Genomic DNA, 14,746 nt, shown 5'->3' with positions numbered 1-14,746 from the left:
ATATTAACAAGAAGGAAATTACTTCCACGAGCTCACTGTTTCTACCCTAAATTACTTAGCTAACAGTGATTGTAAAATTAATTATTACATTGTCAGCAAACTGTGTGATTATATATGTTCATTTCTGAAATTACATAATTTGTACAGTCAACTCTGATAACAGATTACTCTAAATTATAATGTTGCATATTCTCTGTAAAGCTGCTCTGAAACAATATGTGTTGTGAAAAGCCCTTTACAAATAAATGTGCAGTGAAGTGAAATATCACAGGACAATCTCATGCACTATAAATGTCAGAAACTGTCAGTAATGGTGTTCAGTTCGAACCAGAGTCAGACAATGATGCCTACAGAGCCAGAGAATATATCATGCAACGTCAACTGGCGGCCCGCGGGCCAAATACGGCCTGCCAGAGATTTCCATCCGGCCCCCAGAATAATACTGAATTCAGGAATAGCCTTGTAAGAGGAAAAAGTTTAGGGCTGGTCCGAATACCATTTTTTTAGCTTCGGTAGTAATGAACATCGACTCTTCGGAGAGAGGGGCTGAACATATTTTCTCTCTAATAAAGGCAGGAATCTGTGTCTGTATGTCCGTTTGCATTTTTATTATTTCGAGAACCATTCATCCAATCGACTTCACAAGGGAGTGCAGTGTCGCATTTGGTGCAATATAGATGGACACGCGAGACGCGACACATTCAGAATTAATAAACTTTTAGTAAACTACAGTCAGAGCAGCGCGAGCGGGAAGCGGCGCACCTCACGCGGGCAGGGCTTATGCTCCGAGAACGGACACTGCACTAGTGATATAAAACGCACACACACAGGTCTGTTAAATTAAGCAATACTTTTAAGGTAGTCTAATATTTTTCTGACTAACAAATTGGCACAGTAAGGGTAGATTTAAATAAAGAAAAACGAAATTTAAATAAAGAAAAAACGAAATTTAAATAAGAAAAACGAAATTTAAATAAAGAAAAACGAAATTAAGTTAAATTAAAAACGGGATTAATTTAGATTGATAATAATGGGTAAAAATGCTAATACATTTTGTTTCTATTATTCTATTTTCCACAATGTCAAAGCAACAAAACACAAGCTCAGACATGCACTTCGGTCCATACAAACTCCGCTGTTCTGCGCTCTAGCCAGAGAACACTCCCATTGCTGGAACACGCGTCGGTTCTATTTCTAGCATGCACGCGTTTTCCGCGTGGCTCGAGCGCGCCTGAGACGCGTGTCTCAGTGTGCAAACTCCAACCTGTTAAATATGGGAGCCGAAATAAAAACGGACACGCCACGCAGCTGAGACGCTCACGCAGCCAGTGTGTCGCCGGCCTTATTCAAGGGGGAATGAGAACCGTTTTGCGGGGGATCCCAGGTGTGCAAAAAAAAAAAAAAAAAACGAATATTCGAATGTCAAATTTTCAAATCGAATACCAACCCACCGAACGAATATTCGAATATTCGGGTCCGTTCCATATTTATTTATTTTTAAATCTAACGGGAAAAAAAGCCTTCTGAAAAGTAGCTTGTGCCATAGCCTGCCTTCAGTCAAGAATGACGATAAACGCGTTGCTCTCATTGAACATCTTTTATTGTTTCACGTGCTCATTTTTTCACAAATGTCAAAATTTTCCTTGCCTGGGATTTGCGCACAATTGCTTGACAGTGATGGACAGCTTGACAGCCTCACAAATATGAAGCCTAAAATATCGCTATCGCCCCCTTGGTGGCTTGCTGCAGTACAGGTAATATGTAAAAAATAACATAAATTAATCAAATAATAACATATTAGGATACAATTCGAATTTTATTTTATATTACGAGTATCTGGCCCTTACAGTGTCTGCAGAGAAAAATTCTGGCCCTTGGACAAATATAGTTGATGACCCCTGGAATATATGCTGCATCGAGACAGAACAGGTATAGTTTAGTTTAATTACAGTTATTACAGTTGTCATCTTGCTTTCATCCACTATTAGTACAAGCCTGTTGTAGTGGACACCGTCCGAAAGATGGCCAACACGTTACTGATCAGTTTTATGAAGTTTATTGTACATCACATTTAAGATAAAGCATCCGTTTTCACTCCAGAAAATCAGAGCTGAATAAAACACAGTACAAGCAGTACGCATTGAAGTCGTCCATAAACTCTCTCTCGCTTGCATTATCATCAACATACACAGCGACCGAATTACACTAAAACACTCACAGTTACATTTACAACAAACAGTAAACAAATATATACAGACCTTATTCTTTTTTTCGATGGGGGTACTTAATAAACTGGTAAACTTTATATTCGTAAAACAACTCCAATGAACTATAATGAAGTGTGTACTCCAACTTTAATAACTAACTTCCAGCAGATGGACGTACGCATCGATTTGCGGCGGAAAAGTGAACTCTGACCTGACGCAATGACGAACACAGGCACCCAGAGGATAGAGCAAAACAAAACACCAGTCATGAATTCAAAGTTCTAAATTTTTAAAGATAAATGTTGAAGGATCACAATATAAGAGAAGAGGAGCTTCAATTTGTTATACAGGCCTATTTGTTTGAACCGCAAGAGGTGTCTAAGCTTACAATACTCCTACTTCCTGCATCATACATCGGCCTACTCGTGTGGCGCAAATTGACTTGCGCCATTTTTTCTCAGTCCCACACAAAATAATGGCTCAGAAGCAAGCTAGCACATAGGTTTGCACCTATGTTGCTGTTCGTTGAAGAATTTCCCAGGTGCAAACAAAAAATTATACAGGACAACAGTATTTACATCAAAATTTACATTAATTATTTCAGGCAGCGATTCCTTCAACAACTTCTTCATTTTTATTGGTGAATCACAAACTAGTTAGTGCATTTATCACCATCACCCCAAGACACAGTTCAGATGTTGTGTTTCAAGACATTTGTCATTTTTTCCCAAGCCTCTGTTACTAATTCCAAAACGTAATTTCAGGACTAGTAATGAAGGCTTGAGCTATTAATAGCATACTAATACAGTTATTAACGCAGTTGAGAGAGAGAGAGAATAAGCATATGTGAATTAGCCTACCTGAGTCTGTGCGTCTCTCAAGGCAACAGTGTCTCTACTAATAGCGAAACTGTAAGTTTATCTACCTCAAGAACCTCACAGTTATTACCTCCCTGGTGAGAAATGCCATGTAGCATTTAACCCTCACACGTAAGTTTAAAATATTCTGTCTGAGCCCCCACGTGAGTTTTTCATGGCGACCGTTATTTAGAACATATCACTTTGTTTCCATGGTGACGCGTCATTGCTTGTTACATGACACAATACCGCTGTATGACTGATGATCTGCTTTTATTTCATTTTTCCTTTTTTATTCAAAATATTCACAAATTTTAAAGTTACTTACACAATGTGTATCATGATGTCTAATTGGATAGGATTGTTATTGCCACTTCTATGGACATCAGTGTGTATTTTACAAACTCTTAAATTTATTGTTTTGTACGTATGTGTATTTAAATGTCTGAAACCTAAAATAAACATTATGTGGTTGAAAGAACTGCATGTTTGCGATATATGAAAAGTGCCATGAAGAGCGAATCCATCTCTGGTTTAGCACCAGCCAAAGCGTGCAAGCACATTTGAATTTGGCAGTTGATCACAAGGCGCTGAACGTTCTAATGACCGTACGCGTCAAAGGGTTAAGTCGCTAAACTATTTTTTAGCAGAAAATGTATTTTTGTGGCAAAAGCCATGACAATAATTTGTAGTTTTTTATCCAATTGTTTACTATATTACCTGTCTAGAACTACTTTAGCCATGCGTTTCCCTGAAAATAATTGCACACCTTAGAACATTCGACAACAAGATTCAAGTATTCAGCCCCATAGTATAAATCTACTTAATTGATTCTCAGTACTGTGTGTCATTACCTGGACGATTCATGTAATGACTTGGGTAAAATCCTCCAGGTCCAGCACATTCCTTGATTTTCCAGCATCTTCTGCATATTTTAACCCTTTTCATCAGTGACTGTATGATTTTTGAGATTCTTATTTTCAACTGAGGGACTCATACACAACTATTTCAAATGGTGAAAACATTTGCTGATGTTCCAGAAGGAAACACAATGCATTAAAATTCAGGGGGTGTAAACATTTGCACAGGGTGATTGGGAGGTAAATTGTTCCTATTTTTTCTTCTCGAAAATATGTAATTATTTTATGTAGCTTCTGCAGGGCAGTACTAAAAAAAATAATAAGATCTTTAAATAAAATAAGAACAATTTCCAATCATCCTGTTCAAAGGTTTACAGCTTTTAATCACCCAGGTAACAACACACACTTTACATGTTCTTCATTTTTAATTCTTAATTAATAAACTTTTGAACTGGATCTTTTGTGTAAATTCAGTTATTATGTCTTGTGGTCTATATCCCTGTTTATGGTATTTCTATGTATGACCCAGGACTGTTTGCCTTATGATTTTTTGCTGCCTGCCTTTATTACTGTGCCCTGTCTGCCTGGATTATGTTTATACTGTTTGCTGCCTGTCCTGACCTACTGCTTGATTAATGATTATGTCTCTGCTTTGCCCTGTTTATACCTGTCGTCGGTGATTGACCCTTGCCTGTTCTATGAGTAGGCCTAAAGCTGCACATGGATCCTAACTCAGTTGACTTGGCGTCAAAGTATTTTTTGTGCAAATAAACACTTCTCTTTTTTGCAAGACAAAGAATGCAATTCTAGAACCGGGCCTGTTTGCTTGTATGCGTTGGTGCTTATTCCAGCCATGTAAAATAGTTTGTAATGAAATTAATGATTAAACATCTTTAAACTTAAACAGCAACAGAATTGACAGTGCTACTAATTTGAATATTATTCATTGACTATATAGTCAATGAAAAAACAATCACACAATAGTAATTAAAACATTTAATACAAATAAATGTTCACTCTGACTTATTATCAGATCTCGCACACATTGCAGCCTTGCGTTGACTAGTTTATATGAAATAATCTCATATGTTTACCAGCCACTGCTTTCTTAAGCCCCGTTTCCACCGCAGGAACTTTACCCAGGAACTAGGGACTTTGGGCTGGTACTCGGTGTGTTTCCACCGCAGGAACTTTACCCAGGAACTAGGGACTTTGGGCTGGTACTCGGTGTGTTTCCACCGCAGGAACCAGGAACTAAAAAAAGTTCCGGGTAAAATTTCCCCCTCAGAAAAGTCCCTGATGGCGAGGTGGTACTTTTTCAAAGTTCAGGAACTTTCGGGGGTGGTACTAGGCGCTGAACATGCTGATTGGTCGGATTCACGCCGCATTTGATTGGTCGGATTCACGCCGCATTTGATTGGTAACATTCTTCACAACTCTGGATAATTTTGATTGATTGTTTTCTTACCAATCTTGTTCTTTCTGCCCGATGGAGCGCGTTCGTCCCAGCCATCTCACGGTCGATGTCAGCAATTGCTGATAAGACACGTTGTCTCATTTTATATCAAGAATTATGAGCTTTCTGTATACGCTTTACTATCAGTGCTCGTCTGTTTTCTGCCGTTTGGTTCATTATTTCTTTAGTAAACCAATACACCATGAGCAGAAGCAGCATTCCTTGAATCTCCTCCATACTGCTTTTTCTGTCGCACAAGAATGATTACGGTCCGTCACTGACAGGAAGAAACAGTTGCGCGCAGTACTACGTCACCGGACAAATTAGCCTAATCTTCACGGTACTTTAGACCGCGTGGAAACGCAGAAGGCAACAGGTCTGGGGGGGACAAAAAGTTCCTGGGAGAAAAGTTCCTGGTACAATTGTTCCGGGTAATTTCGGTGGAAACGCGGCTTTAGACTTACTTTGGGTTGGTTTGAAATGTCACATTTGAGATCTGAAAAGTCTGAGCACAATAATGATTAGAATATCTGTTCTCTTTCTCTAAAATGTTTGGATCTTTAAATCTTCTAATAAACACTCATTTTAAGTGGTGTTTAGCTAACTAGTTCAGGGGTTTTCAATCCTGGTCATGGGGACCCACCGATCTATGCATTTTGTATGTCTTCCTGATTCAGATTATCAGCTCATTAGAAGAGAGTCTGAAATGCAAACTTTTGAAAACGATACTCTTATAGTCTCTATGTAGACTACAAAAACGTGAATTTGTGAAAACGGTGATGTCATGTGCGTGCATCTTGATTGTTTGTATGCACGGCAAAAGAACGCGTATGTGCGCAGACGTAGTGTTGTTGACATTGCCAACTACTGGCCTGGCATACATAATACAGCAATTTTTTTCATGGATCTGTGTGAACGGGATTGTTTTTACAATGTTGTTCAAAAATGCTAAGTAAATGTTTTTAGTAAATTGTTGTTGTGTAAACACCCTGAGTATTTTAGATAAGAGAAACATAGAAATTATGCAGAGCAGTGGCTCCCCAGGATTAGGATTGAAAACCTCTGAACAAGGTGATTACAGCACATTGAAAATGTACATAACTAAAAACTAGTGAGCCATGATTATGTTATAAAGCTAATGTCACAAACAGCCCATTATTCATTATTAGTCCCCTTGTAGTCATAATGAAGTCCTAAAAAATTTATAATTATTAAGTGAGTAATGATTGATCAAGGATCCTTCCTGTCAAAGAAAAAAAAAAAAGATTGACAAGTTACATGCATGTAAAGGGATGATGAAAACAGATTAATATCATTCTAAATTATTCTAATATCCACTGACCTGTTAATTTCATCCTGTAGTAAATAAGTCCAGCAGCTGCTATGATGATACCCAGCACCAGACCAGAAGCTCCAATAGCGATTTTATTCCGCTCAGTGAGAGACGGATCTGTGGAGGACACTCATGTGTCAAATTATGCTGACCACAAACACGATTATAATTATAATATGACAGTAGGTGAGTGTCTCCTCTTACCCCAGTCATAAATCATGGGTTTATTGAAGCTGGCATGCTCCACCATACAGGAGATTTTCTCTCCAGATTTGGGGCTGTATTCCAGCTCAGAGTGAATCTGGTAGTACCAGTCACCATCAGCCATCTCCATTGTTGAGGTCACTTCAGAGGTCATCAGTTTACCATCTCTCAGCCAAGACACTTTGATGTGTTGAGGATAAAATTCATATGCGCTGCACATCAACACTGGATGTCTGCTCCCTGCCCTCGTCACGGAAATGAGCTTAACCTTTGGTTTCACTGAATCAAAGAAAGCAACATCCCAAATATGCAGTTTCCAACACGTCTTGTATGTTTGAGTATTGCAGGTCGAGTTGATAAATGGAAATTAAAGAATGGAAAATGGAAATTAATATTTCATAGAAATATAATAACTTTTCTCAAAAGGTTTTTACAATTGAAATTTGATCATTCATGGTAACATTGAAACATTTTTCCATTAATAATTATTTTCTAGTTAGTTGCATATGCTCATGTAGAAATAACACAAATGTAAACAAAACCAAAAAAAAACAAAAAAACGAGTGACGGTAAAGATCAGAGAAGAGTTTTGAGCCACTTACCTACTTTATTAAGCTCAGGTGTGTCCTTGGATTTTAAAAATTTTGGCATACATTAACTGCATTTCTATCAAATTGCAGAATGATTTCACTGTTCAAAGCCTCAGCAATTCTCATTCCAATCTCACTAAACCCCACAAACCTCCCCAAAGTACTGTTAAACTCTGCGAAAAGAAATTTATTAAAGTAAAAGCTGTCAATATACGTCATGTCACTGAAATCAGGAGAGCTAAAGATGCATCTTGCCCATCTTATGTAAAAGTCATCAGCTGAAAAAGAATGTAGAGGCAGAACAATCAGTTTTGTCAACAAGAAAAAAAAAACTAAAGTAATTTTCAGAGAATCCATCCTCAGAGGAGCATCAAACAAATCACCCTTCTTAAAAAATGCTGCAGTATATCGAATAATTAAATAATTTTACATCTACTACTAGTAATAATGCAATTATTGATGATATTTAATTATATTACTCACATCTTACTTACCACTATCTGCTCCAGTCAATACGGACAGTGTCAGAATGAGATGACAACTCAAGTGCTTTAGCAATGACATCTTCGCTCACACTGAATCCCAGCTGAAAGCTGCCAGTGCTTTATGTTCAAGAAGAGTGACCAATCAGCTGTTTTAGGTATAAATATCAAATGTTACTAGGTAGTATCCTGCTTTCATTTATCAACTCAAACACTGTTCAGTTACAAATCTGAGTTATAAATCATTATCCAGTGCTTAATTTAAAGCTCCAGATTTAGATACATACTCACAAACTTCCCTAAACACTTCCCCTTGGGGGAATCCCTGCTGCTATTTTGAAGTGAGTTCCACTTTGACATCATCTGTCTTCTCAGTATATGAGGATATGAACTTTATCTCCAGAACTACTCACATGTATATGAGAATGTTGATATGTTTGGTCTTGGCAGAATGGATATGCTATGCTGCTGCTGTTATTGCTGCTGCTACTGCAGAGCAAGTACAGGATGATTTTTCTGTGGCAGTGTGGAGAATGTTTGAAAAATGGGGATAATTATTTACTATGTCTGTTCCTCACCTAGGTAGGCATCCATGTAGTCACTTCAAAGATTTTCACCTTTTTATTTGGAAAAACTTCACAACAAACTGCCAAAATAAAAGTTTGCTTTAACTTGGAAGAAATTTTAACAGAAATATGGTATAGTAAAATATACTGCTAAACTTTTTCATCCATGTTTTAATATCAAACACAGTTCTGTTGTGCAGCATCTTATTTGACAAGAAATAAAAATGCAATGTTTTGTTAGAAATTAAGTTATATTTTATTTGATTACATTTTAAGATTGATACATTATTAATTAATTTTTAAAGTTCATTCATTTCATTAAACATTGTTAATGATAAAATTGTATTAAATCATAAAACAGAATAAATAAAATGATGATGATTTTATGACTTTCACCAAAACAATAACATCCTGTATTATTGAATAGACCAAGTTCTATATTAACACCAAAAAACAAGATAGTCCATCCTACAAACTACACCAAACCTTTTCACACTATACCTATACTTCGTAAACAGGAGGAACAACATCTTTTCAATTCCTCCAACAACACAATGATAAAAACAATACCAAATAGTATGTATACAAAATAGCAATAAAATATGTACATCTGTAGAATGTGTAACAAAAACTGAGTGTACTCACTATTAAAACTTTTGAAGGCGGTGAGTCTCCAAGTGATAGTCATTTTACAAATATAGCCTAATTATATTTCAAGATCTGTTTTGTGTAATGCATTAAATATGAAATTTCTGATCATAGGATAAAATACTGTATATGAGATTTAAATAGATTTCCTTTAAATAGTTTAAAAATGTCACTGCACAACATTGTTACAGCTGTGTATGCTGAAAAGATGAAGCATACACGGAGATCCACAATAATGGGTCTTTAATAACAATGAAGGAGATAAACTACATACACATAAGCTTAACACAAACAGAGAACGGACAGGGAGTGAAGGAAGTGAGTCCATTATAAAGGGAGTGATGATAATCAGGAACAGGTGCAGGTGATCCGTGATGATGGGGAGATGACGAGGGAAGTGAGTGCAGATGTGGAGAACAGGAGGATCATGGGTAATGGAGTCCAGGAGACGAGGGAACTGTGACAAACATAAACACAGCTGATAAATTATTTGTGTTTGTGGCACTCATGACACTTCGAGGAAACTGACTGCAGCGAGTAGTGCATTCTTTTAAAACCAGATGAGTGTTTTTTCTCACATTCAAATCACTCGAACAGTGACCAAGGAGCCAAAATAGCACTTGAGTTTGAAGTGAGTGATTATAAAAGGATTAAACAGAGAGGGTAAAAAAATCCTGTTGATTCACTCTAATTCATAATTTATTCCCAAATTTCAGTGTTTATTAAAGGAATAGTTCACCCAAAAATGAAAATTTTATGTTTATCTGCTTACCCCCAGCGCATCCAAGATGTAGGTGACTTTGTTTCTTCAGTAGAACACAAATTATGATTTTTAACTCCAACCGTTGCAGTCTGACAGTCTTACAATGCGTGTCAATGGGAACTTCGTCTATAAGAGTCAAAAATAAACATGCACAGACAAATCCAAATTAAACCCTGCGGCTCGTGACGACACATTGATGTCCTAAGACACGAAGCGATCGGTTTGTGCGAGAAACCGAACAGTATTTATATAATTTTTTACCTCTAATACACCACTATGTCCAACTGCCTTGAGCATCCGGTTAGTGAGGTCTGATCGCGCTCTGACAACGGAAGTGATGTCTCGCACTTTGCTTCAATGAGTGCTAGACATCACTTTCGTCCTCAGAACGCATTTTCTGACCTCACTAACTGGATGCGCAGGGCAGTTGGTGTTTTAGAGGTAAAAAATTATATAAATACTGTTTGATTTCTTGCACAAACCGATCGCTTCGTGTCTTAGGACATCAATGTGTCGTCACGAGCCGCAGGGTTTAATTTGGATTTGTATGTGCATGTTTTTTTTTACTCTTATAGACGAAGTTCCCATTGACATGCATTATACGGCTGACAGACGGCAACGGTTGGAGTTAAAAATCATCATTTGTGTTCTACTGAAGAAACAAAGTCACCTACATCTTGGATGCCCTGGGGGTAAGCATATAAACATCAAATATTCATTTTTGGGTGAACTATCCATTGAGGCTTTCAAACTGTACTTCTTTGTGGCACTCAGGGATGGGCAGTATTTATGATATATTTATTTCAAATACGTATTTCAAATACAAAATAGTATTTTGTATCAAAATACTTTAGTGTTTTGTAGTTTTAAAATACTGTAAAATACTTTGTAAGAAGTCTACATGATGACATCATAAAATGCGGCCTCTGACTGGTGCCAACTCAGTATGCCCAGAATTGTTGAGTTCAGAACAGATGTTAAGTTTTGGTGTTTGTTTTAGTAGCCTAGGCTAAATAGTTTACCAATTTACAAAATGTTCTTAAAAACTATTATACCAAACAGCAGCCCCCTATATTTATGGTTAACAATCAAATGATAAATTAATTAGAAACTAGTAGCTATGAATAATGGAGCCATCAGTTGTCTTCTTATGAATGACTTGTTTGTCATTGAGTCATTGTTGCTGATGCAAAGTAGGCCCTTCGTTACCAAACACCAAGAAACTAAATTAGGATACAATGAGTCATTCACAAACTGTTAAATATTAAACTGTTGGTTACCTTAAAACTAACCTTCATCTGGGAGATTACAGGGATATGTGAATATTTGATCTGTTAAAGCCACATTATGTAAATTTTCGCCGTTAGAGGTCACTTATTCAGTTGCTTATCCTTGATTTTGTGGAATCATGGGAGGTGTTGTCTTCACATCTACAGCCAGTGGAAAAAAAAATCGGGACAGGACTCGGACAGAAATCATGTTCATGGATGAGATTATTAATGTTACTGTAGTGTGAAGCAGAGCAGGCCAAGTGATGTTGGAGCTGAACGAGACCACTGGAGCGATTGCTAATGTGAGACGAGCTCAACACACGCCTCGTGAGCAGTGAAACTTTTATTGTGCCACATTCGCTGCTTCCGCTTTATTCGGTCAAGTGTATGTGGGGTAAAGCAGTGCTGTTTTATCATATTAGATACATTTGTGTGTTGAAAGTTGTTATAATGCTACTCAGTGTTTGCTGGGCAGCTGCTGTGAGACTCTTGTTGCACACTGCAGTAAAATAGATCAATATTAGTCAGGGTAAAACATGGTACTCACTGTAAATCAAGAAAACAAGATTTAAACAAGAAGCTAGATAACATGATTAGTTTTCTATCGATGAATGAATCCAAAAAGTTCCTCATCTGTCTAATAAAACATATAATATATTAAAGCGTCTTTGGTGTCTCCATGGTTTCTACAAAATAAAACCAAAAACCGGGGAAAATGCGGGTATGATGTCATTGATAGGCGACACATGGACACAGCCCGTGTCCTGGATAAAAGTGCTTATTTCTCTGGATTTAATAATTCTTGGAAACATTTTGGATAATATAACTACTCAAAGTCAAAAAAATAAATAACATTGTTCTAGTGGTTTTTGGATATTTTAATCCAAAAATCCTACATATTGTGCCTTTAACTGGTTGCATATGTCAGATTTATTGCATACATCGAGGAGAGAAAAGCTCTTGCTATGAAACATTGTTTACTTAATCAGCTGAGTCAGTGTAATGTGAAGGGATACATCAAATAGGCCAATTGATGGAATAGGCAATTGATTGGCATTTTATTTTAAAATACATTTTGATGTATTTTGCCCAACCCTGGTGGTTTTGGCTGTAGTAGTCTCAGCCTCAGACATCATGATAACTGAAATTCTTTAGTAACTTCCTTTGTGTTTTTAATTTCCAACCTATTTTGGGATTCCCTTTTTGACATAGAGCTGTGTTGCCAAAATGACTTAAATTGTGTTGTTTTTACCTTACCATTTTTTAGAGTGTACTGTAAATTGAAATAATCACTGAAATGTAATGCATGTATTTTTACAGTAAATGGCTGTAAAGTAATTTCATAGTATCAATACTGTAGAACTACAGTATATTTTTAGCAACTCTGTTGCCAGTATTTTACTGGGAAAAAAGATACTGGAAAATAATGTATTTCGTTTTTACAGTAATAAGCTGTAAAGCAATTTCACCATATTTATACCGTACAATTACAGTAGATTGCTGGCGACTCTGCTGCCAGTACTTTACAGAGAAATTTTTTACAGTGTATGATTAGGGGGACACATTATGTCATCTGTGGATTCATTCAAGCTGCTCAGGTCTGCTCTTTCTGTTTCTCCCTCTTGCCTCGAGTTCACTCCTTGGAGCCAATCATATCCAGCTGCAGACCCTCAGCACCACAGTTTCAGAACCGCAGCCACAGAACGGAAGTGAGGGGCGGGGCTTAACAGTCATATTTGCGTTTTGTTTTTTTTGTTAAATACAAGTTGTTTTTACATGGATTTTGATCGGATCGATGTCTACAGTATTTAACAACAATACTTTTAAATAAAGTCATTTTTCTGTTCATATAGGCCTAATATGCATAAGATATGATAATGTTCAAAGAGCAAAATTTTAAAACAGCCTATGCTTAATGTCAATGAATGGATACAAACACAGTCGTTTATATTGCGAGGATATAGGCAACAACTATATGCCGTTTTTATTTTAAATTATTTCCTCCACGTTCCAAATAATACTTAATGACACAGAGTTTGAGAAGATTTATTTATTTAAGTTTTTTGTATTAATTCAAACATATATTAATAAATGTGTAACATTAGACTGTATATTTGATCGTATTATTTCTTTCATGTTCAAATTGTTACAAAATAATACTTAGATTATGTAACATAATCTAATACTTAGATTATGACATTATGTATTTAATGTCAAATAAAAATAATCATTTTTTAAAAAGCCTTGAACAAGTGAAACGTGTTTCTCTGTATGAAAACAAATAGGATATTTAAAAAACATTTCTAAAATAATAAGTTTAAAACATAGGCTATTTAAACTGCTCATAATAAAATAAAAACAAGCAAACAACAAATAATCATCTTAAAACACTTAAAGATAAGCCCATATCATGGCATTTCTGCAGAAAAACCTGTCTTTTCATCCCTGAAAACAAAATGAATAAGTTTTATTAATTATATTTATTTAATATTAACACGATAAATATCTTTGACAAAAATCTTTAATGATAAAATGTAAATGATTCAATGTCTTATAGCAGATAAACACTTAATATAAATATATAAATATAAATTCGTTCACCACATCATGACAAAAATATCATAAACTCACCGTTATTGTCTCATTGTCACCATATTAAATGTTTCATTGGCTTAAATGCATGTTTCACTTGTTCAAGGATTTGCAATGATTAAATACACGTAGGCCTATATTTTAACATTAAATGCCCATACCTCCGTGTCTTTATACTATTTGTCACAAGTTCACAACATGGAAATAATATCACATAGTCAAGGGAGAAATTTTACTATATGGTTACACATTTATTAATATATTTTCAAAATTATATGGTTAAAAGTATTTGTTCACAGTTTTTTACAAATTAGTTCATGCCTTAACAAAGCATAGTTTGTATTATCCATTAACATGGTATTTAAAACTCCTCATTGTACATCATGATATCTTATGCATACTAGGCCTATATGAACAAAAAAATGACTTTATTTAAAAGTATTGTTGTTAAATACTGTAGACATCGATCCGATCAAAATCCATGTAAAAACAACTTATATTTAACAAAAGAAAATGACATGGATGGGTAGCGCAAATATGACTGTTAAGCCCCGCCCCTTACTTCCGCTCTGTGGCTGCGGTTCTGAAACTGTGGTGCTGAGGGTCTGCAGCTGGATATGTCTCACTTGGAGGGTAAAAGCCACTCTCCACCCTAGGCTGGGCTACATGCCCAAGGTGTCATTGAATGTACCATCAAAAACAAACACCAGAACAGAACAACCAACTATATCAATACAAAGACAGACCAGGAACTGAGGAAAACGCAAAACTTAAATATGCAGACCTAACCAATCAACACAATGAATACTAGGTGTGAAAATGAATCAAACAATGTAAAACATGAACAATACCCACCCAAAACACAGATTATCCCTTACAGCAGCGAAGAATTACAATAATTACACTGTGATGTGATT

General features: G+C 36.1%; 1 protein-coding gene across 3 annotated transcripts; it reads right to left on the bottom strand.

Moving 5' to 3' along the window:
* Nucleotides 1–4,905: 4,905 nt before the first annotated feature.
* Nucleotides 4,906–8,228, bottom strand: LOC125245919 (class II histocompatibility antigen, B-L beta chain-like). 3 transcript variants are annotated; one of them, XM_048156750.1, is made up of 5 exons: nt 8,002–8,228; nt 7,520–7,785; nt 6,918–7,242; nt 6,723–6,830; nt 4,906–6,623 (listed from the first exon to the last, which is right to left on the bottom strand). In XM_048156750.1, exons 3-5 carry the CDS (start codon nt 7,135–7,137, stop codon nt 6,592–6,594), a joined length of 360 nt encoding a protein of 119 aa, XP_048012707.1. In that variant the 5' UTR covers nt 7,138–7,242; nt 7,520–7,785; nt 8,002–8,228; the 3' UTR covers nt 4,906–6,591. The 3 variants fall into 3 exon arrangements, with proteins under 3 accessions (XP_048012707.1, XP_048012706.1, XP_048012705.1); XM_048156749.1 differs by having other exon boundaries at nt 6,918–7,196; nt 7,991–8,226; XM_048156748.1 differs by having other exon boundaries at nt 6,918–7,196; nt 8,002–8,225.
* Nucleotides 8,229–14,746: the final 6,518 nt, after the last annotated feature.

This window comes from Megalobrama amblycephala, linkage group LG14 (genome assembly GCF_018812025.1).
Source record: "Megalobrama amblycephala isolate DHTTF-2021 linkage group LG14, ASM1881202v1, whole genome shotgun sequence".
Lineage (NCBI taxonomy): Eukaryota > Metazoa > Chordata > Actinopteri > Cypriniformes > Xenocyprididae > Megalobrama > Megalobrama amblycephala.
The sequence above is the reverse complement of the archived record's forward strand: the minus strand, read 5'-3'. Positions and strand labels throughout refer to the sequence as shown.